Genomic DNA, 17,084 nt, shown 5'->3' with positions numbered 1-17,084 from the left:
GACAGCTTTTATTTCATTTTACAGTCTACACATCATCTTCTCCAAGATTCTTAAAGCAGCCCAGATATGGTTAGTCTCTGTTCTCACATGCTGCAAACACAAGTATTAAAACATTGCCTTGATTCCCACAAATCATTCCAGAGAACAGTAAAGAGGAGTAATCAGTACACTCACATGAGAGAGAGAAAAGTTCATTAGAACATCTTGTCCCATCAAGGGGTCAATCTCCCAAACACAACATTAAAATTAGGTCAACTGACCTCCCAATTAGAAGGTCAATCTCCCAAACACAGCATTAAAATTAGGTGAAGTCCACATGTGCACTTGTGGTACGATCAGCCAAAAAGCTGTTTTCACAAAGAACAGAATGCCTACAGAAGGAGCCAGACGGGCAACACACGTTCATCCTCCACCAGAGACACAGCCCGGGCACAGCGGGCCACTCCAAAGAAATGCTGCACATCTCCCTCTAGTCTGTCAACCCTCCTAAATGGAAAGTCTGGAAAAATGAAAACGGTTCCAGCACTTTATCAGCCATAAATATTTACAACATTTTCTTAGAAAAAAGTCAAAGAAACAGAAGGAAATCTGTACTCGACTCATGAACTAGAACAGGAGTCAAACTATGGCCCAATCCACCTGCTGCTTGTTTTTGCAAACAGTTAACCTGGAGCACAGCTACAACCACTCATTTACGTGTTGCTTATGCTGTTGTGACACAGGTCATGTGGCCCACAAAGCCTAATATTGACTATCTGGCCCTTTACAGAAAACGGTTGTCAAGTCTGTTCTAGAAAACTCTATGTTAGGGGCGCCTGGGTGGCTTGGTCGGTTAAGCGCCTGACTTCGGCTCAGGTCATGATCTCACGGTCCGTGAGTTCGAGCCCCGCATCGGATTCTATGCTGACAGCTCAGAGCCTGGAGCCTGTTTCAGATTCTGTGTCTCCCTCTCTCTCTGCCCCTCCCCTGTTCATGCTCTGTCTCTCTCGGTCTCAAAAATAAATAAACGTTAAAAAAAATTTTTTTTTAAAGAAAACTCTGTTACAATCCAAGGAATAATTAGAAGTCACAGAGTCGGCTATGGGTCCTACAAACAAAATAACATTTTCTCCCCTTCCCTTCAGATGTTTCTTTTCTTAAAAAATCACTCCTGGGGTGCCTGGGTGGCGCAGTCGGTTAGGCGTCCGACCTCAGCCAGGTCACGATCTCGCGGTCTGTGAGTTCGAGCCCCGCGTCAGGCTCTGGGCTGATGGCTCAGAACCTGGAGCCTGTTTCCGATTCTGTGTCTCCCTCTCTCTCTGTCCCTCCCCCGTTCATGCTCTGTCTCTCTCTGTCCCAAAAATAAATAAACGTTGAAAAAAAAATTTTTTTTAAATAATAAAATAAATAAAATAAAATAAAATAAAATAAAATAAAATAAAATAAAATAAAATAAAATAAAATCACTCCTGTCTTCCAATGTTCACACTCCCTCTGAAATCTGTATCACTCTTCTGAAATCAGAAAACAATTTTCCAGTGACAGTACTTGTCCCAGACTTCTCATCAGCTTTCCAGGGAAAGCTGGGGGGGGGGGGGGGGGGGCGGGAGGAAAAGCAGGGTGGACACCACTCAACTACCTCCTATACTTCTTGCAACTCTCTTCTCACTACTCATGTTTCTCACGAAAGCAAATAATGCTTCCACATCCTCAAAGCCGGAGAAGAAAGTAAGTGTAAGAACATCCTGGAATGCTCCACCCACTGCAGTCACGACAAGAAAAGCAATCCGCCTCAAGCCACCCCAAATTCTGATTGACTATAGGGGGGAAACTACATTAGAATGCAGGGTTTCTATACAGCACTAGCTGATTCAAAGCAAGTCTAAAAGAATCCCAGGTGCAGAGATGGAGTCATTCAGCAGCAGTGACAACAGGGGAACTGAAACAAAGATCTCCAACCTTTCTCAACAAGCTTCAGTCCCCAACTCTCCCTCAGAACCCCCAACACACACCCTTACAGGGTGGCCTTAGGGATAAGCCACTCAGTCCTGACTCCCCAGCAGCGGTCGGTCCTCCAGATCTACCACTGACAGCACCATTCTTCCCTAGCAGCAGGACGACCAGAGACCCATTCCTGCAGGACAGGAGATTCCCTTAATGGGCTACGGTGGCTCTAGGACACCCCATCAACAGAAGCTTTCTTAGACTGTGCTGCAGCCTGAGTCTCTTCCTATGGCTCCTCCAACTCCCTCCTTTCCCTATTTCTGTTCCTTCTCTTTCACTTACACAGACACTTCCCCCCAATAAATCTCCAATTCACTGGGGCACCTGGGTGGCTCAGTCAGTTAAGCGTCCAACTTCAGCTCAGGTCATGATCTCACGTTCCAGGAGTTCGAGCCCCTCGTCAGGCTCTGTGCTGAGAGCTCAGAGCCTGGAGCCTGCTTCAGGTTCTGTGTCTCCCTCTCTCTCTGCCCCTCCCCCACTCACACTCTGTCTCTCAAAAATGAATAAATGTTAAAAAAAAAATCTCGGGGCGCCTGGGTGGCGCAGTCGGTTAAGCGTCCGACTTCAGCCAGGTCACAATCTCGCGGTCCGTGAGTTCGAGCCCCGCATCGGGCTCTGGGGTGATGGCTCAGAGACTGGAGCCTGTTTCTGATTCTGTGTCTCCCTCTCTCTCTACCCCTCCCCCATTCATGCTCTGTCTCTCTCTGTCCCAAAAATAAATAAACGTTGAAAAAAAAATTTAATAAAAAAATAAATAAAAAATAAATAAATAAATAAATAAATAAATAAATAAATAAAATCTCCAATTGACTTAATCCCACTTTGGCATTTGCCCATCAGAAGATCTAAGACCTACACTATACTAACAGTCTCTGACCTGGTCTCAGCCTCCACAGCCTTTGGGTATGCTCTCTACTTGCCCCCAGAGACTGCCTACTATTTTTGGTTAAAGTCTCTAAACATGGGGGCACCTTGGTAGCTCAGTTGGTTAAGCGTCCAACCTCAGCTCAGGTCATGATCTCATGGTTCATGGGTTCGAGCCTGATATCAGGCTCTGTGCTGATGGCTCAGAGCCTGGAGCCTGCTTCAGATTCTGTCTCTCTCTGTCTCTCTCTCTCTCTCTGCCCATCCCCTGCTAGCGCTCTGTCTCTCTCTGTCTCAAAAATAAACATTTTTTTAAATTTTTTAAATAAAACACAAAAAAAATAATAAAGTCTCTAAACATGGCCTCTGTATGTACTTCCTATGGTTGCTGAAACAAATTACCATTAACAGTGGCTTAAACCAACGTGAATTTATTAACTTGTAACTCTGAAAGTCAGAAGTCCAAAATGGATCTCACACAGCTAAAATTACAGTGTATGGCTGGGCTCCATTCTTTCTGGTGACTATTGGAAAGAATCCATAACCTTGCTTTTTCCAGCTTCTACAGATACTCCCTGCCATGTAACTTACTCACAGGTTTCAGGATTAGGCTACAGACATCTTTAGGAGGCCATTATTCTAACTACTACAGCCTGCAAAACCATTGTCAATCCACCTCTGCCCCTCTTCTCCCGGAGCCAGCTTGGGAACACATACCACACTTCAAGGAGAATCTCCCCCTCAGAGAACATCACTTATTTTCACATCTTTTTGTATATCCTTGTGTTGCTCCCTTGACCTACAATGTTCTTGCCCATCTTTTCTATCTGGAGAACACATCATTCAAAGCTGCTCCACTCACAGCCACCACAAACTGCTGGGCGGTTCGCGCCCTACACAAAGGCATGTAGGGGCACCTGTGGCTCAGTCGGTTAAGTGTCTGACTCTTGATCTTAGCTCAAGTCTTGATCTCAGGGTCATAAGTTCAGACCCCACGTTGGGCTCCGCACTGGAGATGAAGCCTACTTAAAAAAATTAAAAAATTAAAAAATTTACAAAGGCTGAGGTATAGGGGCTGCAATCCAGCTCACACTCAGCTCCACAAGCTGGGCCTGGGGCTGCAACCACGAGGAGGAAGGGGAGCATGCCCAGAGTAAACATATTCTTCTAATTCACCTAGCCAGAAATGGCACAGAATAAATCAACTTCTGTCCCCATAATTACACCACTCTAACTCCACAGCACTGGACATAGGTACCAACTCTCTGCCCTAGAGACAAAGACATGTATTTTTTCCCATCTTTTACGACCTAGGCCTCAACAAGTGCCTTGTCAAACTGTTACAAAATGTTTCTGAATCAAATTGTCCAGTATTTTCCCAGAGAGGCCACCTAGCAGCACCCCTGTATTGTAAACACACTGTAAGAAAAGTTTTATGCACAAATGTTATCATCTGAGGCAGCTTGTAGTGAGGGTCTGAACCTTAGTTACCTGGACAGTAACAATCTGCTTTGCTGGTATTCTAGTACGGTTAGCCCTGGTATTCGATTCACAGTGCATTGCCTTCTTGACAAAATATTAAGAAAATATTTCTATGAGTAAAAAAAAAATAATAAAACATGGCAATACTTACAGGAAAAATCTACTCCTTCAATTTAGTGAAAAGATTAGAATTTAAACATCCATGCAGAACAATGCAGTAAAGTATAGTGATTTGGAGTCTGGCATCAGTCCTAGACTAACCAGAGTCAGAAGTTTCTCACTACCAGCTACTTAACCTTACAGAAATTATTTAATCTTGCTCTTCCTTAAAGCTTCTCACCCAGATAATGTAAATAGTCTCATGATGTTGTCTACTGTGACGATATGGCAAAATAACTTGTAAAAAGCTTCATAAATGTTAGTAATTATAATTGAAACAAAAGACCAAAAAGAATAGACTGATGTTACCAACTCGAATAAAGCAATCTGGAAAAGGTCCTCGTGCACCAAACAACATGTCAACACTGAGCGCCTATTCCAGGATAACCATTGTGCTACCAGTGTCTGGGAAGCGAAAAGGTGAGTGTATCCATGGTTTCTGACCTTGAAGTTCATGGTCTAGTGGGAGAGTTAACAAAGAAGTTAAAGAAACCAATCATCACAGCCGGGTGATAAATGCTGTAACAAAAGTGTATACAAAACGTTACAGACTGCAACCCTAACTCTACCTGGGGAGGTTGGGAAGAGAAGTTTCAATCCTAAAGTCCTGGCAAGTATTCCTAGAGTGAGAGAATGGGGGTGCTCACTGCAAACGGTGGAAACATCAAGTACCAGGACAAGAAGCATCAAGGACCAAGGCCAATTCACAAAACTACAAATTGTTCTTTCACGTATGCCTATCACAGGCTACCTCATTTGAGCCTTGTAACATTTAGTGATCTCTGCTGAATGAAAGAAACTGAGACTCAGGAATATTAAGAAACTGGCTAGTCAATACCCAAACTGAGTGAGATTTAAGCCAGGTCTGCCTGACCACAAATAACTTATGCTTCCACTAGAGAAGAACACGTTGACACATTAAAGTATTTGACCACTGGGGCACCAGGGTGGCTCAGTCGGTTAAGCATCCGACTTCGGCTCAGGTCATGATCTCGCAGTTCGTGGGTTCAAGCCCCGCATCAGGCTCTGTGCTGACAAAGCTAGGAGCCTGGAGCCTGCTTCAGATTCTGTGTCTCCCTCTCTCTTTGCCCCTCCCCCACTCATGCTCTGTCTCTCTCAAAAAAAAATAAACATTAAAAAAAATGTTTTAATAAAGTATTTGACCATTTTCCTGAAAGTAATTGTGAGTCAAGGAAGGGTTTTTATCAATAATAGGATGACTGGATTTTCATCTTGGAAAGAATCATTCTGTCAGCAATATGGAGGACAGAGTAGAAGGGAATAAGGCCTAAGGGCCAAATCCCCATTAGCCACCAGTTTTCCTCACTGAAGTTTTGCAGGAACACAACTATACCCATCTGTTTAACTATTTCCATGGCAGCCTCTATGTTACAATGGCAGGGTTGAGTGGTTCCACCCTTCCGACATGCAGAGTTGAAATCATTTACTATCCTGTCCTTTACAGAAAAAGTTTGCTAATCCCTATTATAAGCAATAACTACTGTAGTAACCCAGACAAGAGATGATGGGGCCTGAACTAAGACATAGCAGGGGGGACAGAGTAACAGTTTAAAAATTTTAAAAGGCAGAGGAAATTATCAGTGTGACTGACTGGATGTAAGTACAAGTGGTGAGAGGGAACTGTCTAGGATTACTCCTAGGTCTCTAGCTTGACGGTCTGCTTACACGGTGGGGCTAGGATGTGGTGGGCTAAACAACAGCCCCCAAGTATATCCATATGCTAACCTCCAGAACTGTGAATATTACCTTAGATGGCAAAAGTGATTTTGCACATCGTTATTAGAGACCTTGAGATGGGCAATTATCTTCAATTATCTGAGTGGGACCTAAACACAATCAGAAGTATCCTTATTTAAAAAGTGCAGAAGTACAAGGCACCTGGATGGCTCACTCGGTTGAGCATCTGACTCTTGATCTTGGCTCAGCCATGAGCCAGGGTCATGGGATCGAGCCCTGAGTTGGGTTCTGTGCTCAGTGTGGAGGCTGCTAGAGATTCTGTCTCCCTCCCTCTGTCCCTCTTCCCTGCTCATGTGCAAGCTCATGCTTGCTCTCTCTCTCTCAAATAAAATGAAAACAGGGACACCTGGGTAGCTTAGTTGGTTAAGCATCTGACTCTTGGTTTCAGCTCAGGTCATGATCTCATGGCTCATGAGACTGAGCCCCATGTCCGGCTCTGCACTGACAGTGCGGAGCCTGCTTGGGATTCTCAATCTCTCTCCTCTCTCTCTGTCCCTCCCATGCTCATGTTTGCTCTCTCGCTCTCTCAAAATAAATATTTTTTAAAGAACAATAATAAGGGGCACCTGGGTGGCTCAGTCGGTTAAGCATCTGACTTCGGCTCAGGTCACGATCTCGCGGTCGTGAGTTCGAGCCCCACGTCGGGCTCTGGGCTGATGGCTCAGAGCCTGGGACCTGCTTCCGATTCTCTGTCTCCCTCTCTCTCTGCCCCTCCCCCATTCATGCTCTGTCTCTCTCCCTGTCTCAAAAATAAAACGTTAAAAAAATAAAATAAAATAAAGAATAATAAAATAAAATAAAAATAATAAATAAGGGATGCCTGGGTGGTTCAGTGGGTTAAGCATTTGACTCTTGATTTCGACTCAGGTCATGATCTCATGGTTCATAAGACTGAACAAGGCGTTGGGCTCCACAGGGACAGTGTGTGAAGCCTGCCTGGGATATTTTCTCTCTCTCTCTCTCTCTGCCCCTCCCCCAATCACTCCCTTTCTCTCTCAAAATAAATAAATAAACTTTAAATAAATAAATAAAAATAAAATGGTTAGAAGTAGATTTGACACAGGACAGAAGGGAAGCTATCCAAAGCACAGACTGAACGCAACCACAAGCCAAGGAATAAAAACAGCCACCAGAAACTAGAAGCAAGAGGTGGGATATTCTGGGCCGTCTGGGTGGCCCAGTTGTTTGGGCGTCCAACTTTGGCTCACGCCATGATCTTGCAGTTCATGAGTTCAAGCCCTATGTCAGGCTTTGTGCTGACAGCTCAGAGCCTAGAGCCTGTTTCAGATTCTGTGTCTCCCTCTCTCTCTCTGCCCCTCCCCCACTCACACTCTGTCTCCAACTATCTCAGAAATAAATGAACATTTAAAAAAAAAAAAAAAAAAAAAGAAGTGGGATTTTCCCTGAGAGCCTCCAGAGGGAGTATGGCCCTGCTGATACCTTGATTTCAGGCCACTGAACTGGATTTCAGACTCATGGCTTCCAGAACTATGAGAAAATAATTTGTTAGAGTGCCAAATAGGGAACAAATACACAGAACTGTGAATTTAGAAATAAAAGATAATGAGTTTGGGGCGCCTGGGTGGCACAGTCGGTTAAGCGTCCGACTTCAACCAGGTCACGATCTCGCGGTCCGTGAGTTCGAGCCCCGCGTCAGGCTCTGGGCTGATGGCTCAGAGCCTGGAGCCTGTTTCTGATTCTGTGTCTCCCTCTCTCTCTCTGCCCCTCCCCCGTTCATGCTCTGTCTCTCTCTGTCCCAAAAATAAATAAACGTTGAAAAAAAAAGGAAAAAAAAAAAAAAAGATAATGAGCTCAGTTTTGGACTTGTGTTTTTAAGCGATCCTACAACACTCAGGTAAAAACATCCAGCACGGTCAGAAAAAAAGAATATGAACTCAGAAGAGCTGTGGATGGAATACAAGAAGGAGTCACCAGTCCCCAGGAATAACCCTTGGGATTACACAGCAGGGAAGAGGATAAAGAAGGGCTGAGACTACATAGCCCCTAAGCAATTCTAGTTAGATCAAGACTCTAAAATGCCATCTAACGGTAGTTTACAGTGGTTTCTTGAAGTGCTGTGCATCAGCAATAGTAGTAATAATTTAACAGCAAATACATTTATATGTATCGGGCATCATGCAGAACACTTCACACGCATTCTTACTAACTCCTCACAACAACTTATAAATATTACTATGCCTTCTAAAGACAAGAAAGGGGAAGCTGACAGAATAAGTAACCTGCCCAAAGTCACTCGTCTGGTCGTCAAAAGCCAGGATCCAATTACCATTTACCTTAACCCAGACAAAGATAAAGTTTATCTATCTAATCTTACCGTTGACCTAAGGGTTGCTTAAAGGAAAGCTATACCAGCATGACACTTGATGACCATAATTCCAGAAAGGTCCCACATATTAAACCCCTGATTATACCTCACTAGAAGGGGGCAATCACTGAGAGGGTGAGTGAGGCAGGTGAAGTCCAACAGAAGGGATTTAGGGGTGGGGAAGAGAAGAAGGGGTACTGACAGTGCGGGGGGGGGGGGGGGGCACACAGTGAGGACAAGAGGTCAAAATGGGATCCACAGGGATACTCATCTGGGGACATCAACAACAATGTGGGGTGGCAGGTGCCAGAAACAGACCCGGAATGCAACTTTCCCTAAGTCAATTCTTGGATGGGGTCACGAACCTAAGGAGAGAAAACGAGATGAACGAAGACCAATGATGCAGGATGCAGACCTGGCATGACGGTTAACAGGAAAAGCTCTGGGGCGCCTGGGTACCTCGGTCGGTTAAGCGTCCGACTTCAGCCAGGTCACGATCTCGCGGTCCGTGAGTTCGAGCCCCGCGTCAGGCTCTGGGCTGATGGCTCGGAGCCTGGAGCCTGTTTCCGATTCTGTGTCTCCCTCTCTCTCTGCCCCTCCCCCGTTCATGCTCTGTCTCTCTCTGTCCCAAAAATAAATAAACGTTGAAAAACAAAATTAAAATAAATAAATAAATAAATAAATAAAAATAAAAAAAATAAACAAACGTTAAAAAAATTAAAAAAAAAAAAAAAAAAAAAAAGGAAAAGCTCTGGAACTGGAAAGACATGGGTCTAGGTCCCAATCGCACACCACCAACTAACATGGGAGCTTAAAACAGGTTCCTTACCCAGGTACCTGGGGGGCTCAGTCGCTTGAGCCTCTGACTTGGGCTCAGGTCATGATTTCGGGGTTCACAGTCCGTGGGTTCGAGCCCCGCATCGGGCTCTGTGCTGACAGCCCAGAGTCCGGAGTCTGCTTCGGATTTTGGGTCTCCGTCTCTCTCTGCCCCTCCCCCTCTCACACTCCGTGTCTCTTTCTCTCTCTCAAAAATAAACATTGAAAAATTGTTTTAATAAAAAAATTGTTTTAAATTAAAAAAAAAAAAGAAACAGACTCCTTATCTTCTCAGAGCCTCACTGTTCTCATCGGTACAACAGGAGTACGACCCGTACCTCAGTTCCAGGTAAATAATTGGTATTATTATGGATGGGTTAGCGGCTCCAAATCTAGGTGTCATGATTCCCACCACCGTGGTGGGTATTACTGTGAGTATTAGGGTAACTGTTTCACTACTCATCTCCTTACTCCGAAGTGCATTCCCATCACTTCATCAGGAACGGCGTGACGCGCAGAAGCGCGGCCCGGACGGTCCACTGGCCGGGTCTGCGGCACCCAGGTGACCCCCCGTGGGGCCTCCTCCGGGCCCCTCTCGCCGCCTCCCTTCTGCAGCCCGGTGGACCGACGGCGAGCCCCCGGGATAGGTGGCCGGCCGCCGCAGGTACCCCCCAGCCCCGCGGCCCGCCCACCCCGCGCCCCCGCCCCACCTTCTCGTAGTTCTGCATGAGGCGGCTGATACTCTCGCGCTCCACCTGCCACTCGGGCTTCTTCAGCTGCTTCCTCAACTGCTTCTTTTGGCTCTGCTTGTGGCTGTGTTTCTTCTTCCAACGGTTGAAGCTCCGCACCGGGTCGGGCCGGCCTTCCGGGCCCCGACAGTCGGCAGTTTTGCCCATCGCGGCGGCGGCGACAGCCCAGACCGCCCCCAGACACGAGCCACCTCAGGCCAAGCGGAGGCACGGTTCTGAGGAGACGCGGAACCAGCGTGGGGAAGAGGGAGACGGCGCGTGCGCGAAACCCAGAGCCCGCCCCCGAGCTTTTGAAACCGGGGCACGCGCCTTGGACTGCAAGGAAAAAGTGGGCGGTGATTGGCGACTTGGATTCCGCAGGGCGGAGCGGCCTGAGGAAGAAGGCGGGGCTAGCGGCGCCAGGAGCACGCCGGCCCTTTAAATGGACGCATGCGCACGGTTGCTGTTACTATGGTGACGTCACACGCTTTACACTTTTTGGCTGTTAATACACGCTTGCCCCGGGTTTACCTTGGCAAAGCGTGAGCGAGCGTGCGCGTAGGCACGCACACACGGGCACACGTGCTCAATCTGAGTTGCAGTTGTGATCCCCCCTTTTTGCGTATTTCGGCCCAGGGAGCTGAAAGATTTGCCCAAAAATCAAATATTCCTCTGCAGAGTACCAACCGAGGAATAAAAAAATGATTATTCTATATTCTACTGTCCCTCTAGGTTTTCCCTTTTTTTCCGGCCCCTCAGACTCCGTTGCTGTTGCAGCAGCGAGCTGAAGCACAGTCGAACTGAATTTGCTATGAAGGCAAAATGAAAACTAAAAGAATTGAAAACAAAGTTATTTGCAATAAATCATTTTAAGTGAATTGGCCTTCAGTGAATTAGTTTTTTGACGCATTTACCTAGAGTGCGCATAGGTATACACTGGATGGTGGTGGGGGCAGAGCTGTAGCGTGGACAACAGAAAGTAGGTTCAAAGCTGACATGTAGAGTGTTCGCACCTTCAAATTATTTTTTAAACCCGCATAGCCTGATGACTACCCCCAACACATGCCCACTCCCCAGACAGAAAGTGGTTGGGGAAGTGGGGCTGTGAACTGGAGAATCTCCTCCCCCAACCCAAGGTCACTAGATCTGGTGGAGGGTAAAGCTTTATAAAGGGAGGCTATTTAAAATTACATACACATCCACAAAAAATTCAAAATAGCATGACCATATGATCCAATACTTCTATCTCTGGATATGCAAGAAAGAATTGAAAGCAGCATCTGAAAGAGATGTTTTCATACCCACATTCATAACAACATTATTCCTAATATCCAAAAGGTGGAAACCACTCATGTGTCCATCCAGGAATACTGGATAATACTGAGCCCTCAAAACAAAGGGAATTCTGACAATGTTCCCATGTGGATGAAGTTGGAGGACATTACGGTAAGTGAAATGAGACAGTCACAAAAGAAAAAATCCCGGATGAATCCATTTGTCTGAGATACTTAGGGTAGTCAAAATCAGAGGTGCCAGAGGCCAGGGTGAGGAGAAAATGGGGAGTTCCTGTTTAATGGGTGTAGAGTTTCTGTTTAGTAAGATGAAAACATCTCTGGGAGACTGGTAGCACAATGATGCAAATGTACTTAATGCCACAGAACGATGATGATACACCCAGAAATGGTTTAAGTGGCAAATTTTATTTTTATCTTACCACAATTTTTATTTATTTATTTATTTATTTATTTATTTATTTATTTATTTATTTATTTATGTAGAGACAGAAAAGGCAGGGGAGGGGCAGAGAGGGTGGTGTGATAGAGGATCCCAAGCGTTCTCCTCACTGACAGCAGAGAACCCGATAAGGGGCTCAAACTCACAAAGGATTAGGTCACTACCTGAGCTGAAGTCAGTCGCTTAACTGACTGAGCCACCCATCCACCCCTGAATCTTATCACAGTTTTAAAAATTGTTCTTAATTTATTTTAAGTGTCTCTACACGACAAATGAGGGTCTCAGCTCTCACAGTCACTCTTCTAAAGCTAAAGCAACCGGCTACATATACACCTCAGGCAAAAAAAACTGAACGGTCATCTCTAGATCTCTAGGAAAACTGGCCTGAGAGACAGACCGGGACGTAATGGCATTTAGGCAGCCGCCAAAGCAATGGTGGGTTGCTAAGCTCCCCCTGTGTCTTCAGTGAACCCACCAGTTAATAACTTCTTCTACACACTTGTCATTTCTAATCATCCTTACTCAAATATGAAAGAATAACGAAAGACCACCAAATGTTTGAGGAAATCCTTTAACTTCAAAGTTGGAACCAAAAACTAATAATCCAAAGGAAAAAGAAAGAAATCTTCAAAAGAAATCATTATTAACATTTTTGGAAACATAAGGCGTTGTTACCCGTGAACAAGAACAAGAACTGTACAGAGAGTGAAACAGAACTCTTAATAGAAGTCATTTTGTTTGTTATGTAAATCAACTTTTTAACACAAAATAATAGAAAAGTAAAAATCTAATCACAATAAAGAACTCAATCTCACATTCCAAAGTCATTAGGATGGAATAATTTGTAATACAAATAGCTCATATCTTGATTGCATAAAATGACACCTTCATGGTGTTTTCCATGCTTATTTGCTACAATACCTTGTTTTCTATAGAAATGAGTCCTAGGCAGGCTTTCAGTTATGACATTGAGGACATTAAATAGTTTTTACAGCATATTAATATTGACACTCTATGTTCTCCAATACCAATCAATATTCAGCAAGCTCCTGAAGAGCTAAAAAAGTTTTGGAAATGTGCCTGGTAACTCCTACTACAAATATAGGCAACACTTCAGTCCGGGGAGCAACTATACTAAAATTTGGTGGGTGGTGAAGTGTAATATTTGTTCCTTGTACCTCAAAATCTACCTAATATTATTCATCAGTTACTTAATATTATTCATCACTTTCTACTGTAAATTTTTACATAGTTGTGATTGTTCATCATCATAATTCTCCAAATTACATATGTCTCTAAAACTGTGGAAAGACCATTATATTCTTTCTGTACTTTAAAACTTTTTCAAAAAAGATGATCTTGTTTGAGAAAGCAATAATACTCCAGTAGTGATAAGCACAACCGTCCCCCAAATCTCAGTCTATAAATGCCATTTTCCCCCAATCAAATGAACCAGAGATCTTTGTAGACATAGGTAATTCCAGGCCTGGGCCAGAGAAAGTACAGAATAACTCGAGGTGCCAGAAAATAAAGAAGAGCTCAAAGAATGATGATGTTGATAGTTGTTATAAGAATGTTTGCCGGGGCGCCTGGGTGGCGCAGTCGGTTAAGCGTCCGACTTCAGCCAGGTCACCATCTCGCGGTCCACGAGTTCGAGCCCCGCGTCGGGCTCTGGGCTGATGGCTCGGAGCCTGGAGCCTGTTTCCGATTCTGTGTCTCCCTCTCTCTCTGCCCCTCCCCCGTTCATGCTCTGTCTCTCTCTGTCCCAAAAATAAATAAACGTTGAAAAAAAAAAAAAAAAAAAGAATGTTTGCCTTAAATACTTCTATTTCATTCGGCCTTGTACTCACGTAGTTTTCTATAGGTATGTTCTATTTTCAATAAATATGGTTTAAAATATGAAATGTCCACACCAAAATAGTCATGTAAATTAGTACTGAGGAAATAAATTCATTTATTTTTTTTTTAATTTTTTTTCAACGTTTATTTATTTTTGGGACAGAGAGAGACAGAGCATGAACGGGGGAGGGGCAGAGAGAGAGGGAGACACAGCATCGGAAACAGCTCCAGGCTCTGAGCCATCAGCCCAGAGCCCGATGCGGGGCTCGAACTCACGGACCGCGAGATCGTGACCTGGCTGAAGTTGGACGCCCAACCGACTGCGCCACCCAGGCGCCCCGGAAATAAATTTAAATATAGGTGTTTTCAAAGAATTTCTTTGGCTAGTATTCTAACCTTTATCTAGATAATTTATCTGTAAAAATATCAATAATTTATAAAAGAGCATTGCTTACTGTTTCTAAGTGAATACTAGCGATGGGATGGCTTCAAATGGACTTTCATATTATATATTTTGTAATGATTTCAAAATTAATATTTCAGAGAGCCTGGGTGGCTCAGTCGGTTGAGCATCGGACTCTTGGTTTCAGCTGAGGTCATGATCTCGTGGTTTGTGGGTTCAAGCCCCACGTTAGGCTCTGCGCTGACAGGGCAGAGCCTGCTTGGGGTTCCGTCTCTCTCCTTCTCTGTCTGCCCCTCCCCTACTTGTGCTCTCTCTCTCTCAAAATAAATAAACTTTAAAAAAATTAAAAATTATTTAAAAAATGAAATTAATATTTCAAAACCCTTCCATGCTTCAATTAACTGAAAGGTAGATTTATAGTTCTTGGATGGAATTAAAATTTCAAAAGTATAAAAAACAGATTTTTGGTATATTTTTTACCATTAGGTTTGAGGAATGTATAACGTGGGATATGGAATGATTGAGAATTACTTTTGACGGTCTTCTATCAAAATCTATTATTTTTTTTCATTCGAAACTGTGGCACTGTCGTATCTCTGACTTTTAATTGTTGATAAACCTACTAGTACTATCATATTAATAATAATATTACTATTACTATTACTGTTATTATTATTGGAACCACACTTAAGTTTCCCAGATCTATGAACAACAAGATACCTTTTTCTTTTGAGGAGATACCATTCTCAACTTGACATAACATCTTCACCTCAAAACTGTCACATTTCAAACGTTAGTCAGGTTACATTTTTTTCCCCACAATTTTTTACATTGCTGTCAGAAGCTTTTTGAGCATTTACTTTGAATTCAGTCTTCAGTAAACCCTTTATTGCTTTTTGCTTTGGCCAACCTGCTAACATGATGTCATGAGAAGAAGAGAGCATCGTCCCAAGTCACAGAGATCTCTTCCCCTCACATTATTTTGGATTCTGTTCTGTGTTTGTAAATTGTCTACCAAATATGTGGATCTCATCTTTTTTCAGTTATGTCATTTGCTGAGCGATATCTATGTTCATATGCAAAAATATTAGACTTTAGAAAGCCACAAATCTCATAATAATTGTTAACTGTTCTACCTGGGGCTTATGGAGATCAGACCTAAGATAATTAAGCAGTATTTAGTGTATCTTGCCTTATTCAAATGATTTCGTTCAGTGCATCTATGATAGTGTAATTATTTGGTTTTATATTTTACCCTTTCTTGATTATAACTGAAAGATAGAGAGCACAAACGGTCAGAGGGGCAGAGGGAGAAGAAAATACCATCTTAAGCAAGCAAGCTCCATGCTCAGTGCAAAGCCCGACAGGGGATTCCACTCAGGGCTCCATGCAGGGCTCAATCCCATGACCTTGGCATCGTGTCCTATGCTGAAATCAAGAATTGGATGCTCAACCGACTGAGCCACCAGCTGCCCCTATATTTTACCCTTTAAATAGTCTTTATTCTACCTCACCAACAGTTACATACATAATAATTTTCAAATCAGATTTCAATTCTGAATGCTTAACAGTTGGGTGACGTTACTTTTCATTTTCTTCTGCTTCTAAGCATATATGATAAATGCCATTTTTTGCACCCATTTGCATTTTAAACCTGATTTTTTTCATTCATTGACAGTATTAAAAAAAATACAGAATCATTCAAGGTACAGTAAAAGCCGATAATTTTTCATTGTTTGAGTTTATGTAAAAACAAAGTTCACAAAGCTTCCACTTGTGCTGTTTTGTTTTGTTTTTTTAATTTAGACTTCTTGCTTATGATAGGCAATTTCCAACAAAAATGACTTCTTTAATATTCAGGTTATACAACCATGTACCTGATTTAGGAGAAAATACTTGTGATACAAATGTACATTCAATTTTTTTTTCCTCTTCCAGTTTTTATTTAAATTCATCTATCATGACTGGCACTTCCCCTTTCAGTTCTACATTCTGTGCAATCACTATCTTTTTTTCTAATATTCCCTATATTTTCTCCAAAAATATATATTCAATTCAAATAATATTATATCATTTCCCTCTATGGTAACATCTTCTGTTTTGTCTTCTGATTCCATTAAGTTTTAAAATCATTTTTCTGATGTCTACTAAGAAATTATATAATAGCTTTGTATTCTATCTCCGATTTTGTAAAACTTTGAAAGTGTTGCATCCACACGACTCCTGAAACAGAATGCTACGGGCATCAGTGACAGTCACAACAAAGTTTATTACAATGAGAGGCAAGGCCGACCAATCGGGACCAATACTCTTGATAAGAGTGCAGCCCCGAACAGCCAGGGTACAGAGTTTTTATAGCCGATCACATCGTTTTATCATCACCTGGGAACAGAACAAAGAAAGTTTCCAGATGAGTCAGAAACAGTTGCCAGATGAGTTAGAAACAGTTGCCTAATGAGGTGTTTATTTTAGACTTTCTGCCTCTAAGTTGCAACCAGTGGATCGCCTTGACCCCGCCTCTGATGCTCTTTTCTTTGAACTTTTGTTTCCTTAATTGGTGAAGCCCAATTTACAGGAGTATGAGGCTTGGTTTACAAGAGTAAAGCAAGGCTGTTATCTCTTAACCTTCAGTATCAACACAAAGCTGTTATTTTTCAAGCTAAGCGTTAGCTCTACACTACAATTTAACCCTTACAAAAGAATCCATATAAAAAACTGCTAAAAATTTAACAGTGGTTATTTTTGCCTAATGACATTGCATAAAAACAAGGAATTAGGTAATTAATAAATAATTACCTTAAAATTGTTAAATTATTGTGATAGGTAATGCACTTCTCGAATCTTGCTGGTTTTGACTGAAGAATGAGAGGGTTTTTTTTCTTTCCTTTTTTTTTTTTTTAAACAAATCTGATCAATTTACTAAGTTATGTTTTAAGAGTTAAATGTTATGGGTTGATGGGATTCAGGGCAGGCTGCCCCTAATAGTAGGGTC

General features: G+C 42.9%; 1 protein-coding gene across 1 annotated transcript in view; it reads right to left on the bottom strand.

The window, feature by feature from the left end:
- The window catches only part of DDX10 (DEAD-box helicase 10), a 281,218-nt gene extending 270,767 nt beyond the window's left edge, over positions 1 to 10,451 (bottom strand). The window contains exon 1 of the mRNA XM_043579268.1: positions 10,099 to 10,451. Coding sequence (XP_043435203.1) covers positions 10,099 to 10,284 — 186 coding nt within the window. The 5' untranslated portion in view covers positions 10,285 to 10,451. The remainder of the gene's footprint in view (positions 1 to 10,098) is intronic.
- Between the last annotated feature and the right edge of the window lie 6,633 nt (positions 10,452 to 17,084).

The sequence above is a fragment of the Prionailurus bengalensis genome, chromosome D1, assembly GCF_016509475.1.
Source record: "Prionailurus bengalensis isolate Pbe53 chromosome D1, Fcat_Pben_1.1_paternal_pri, whole genome shotgun sequence".
Classification (NCBI taxonomy): domain Eukaryota; kingdom Metazoa; phylum Chordata; class Mammalia; order Carnivora; family Felidae; genus Prionailurus; species Prionailurus bengalensis.
This window is presented reverse-complemented; position numbering and strand designations above follow the sequence as displayed.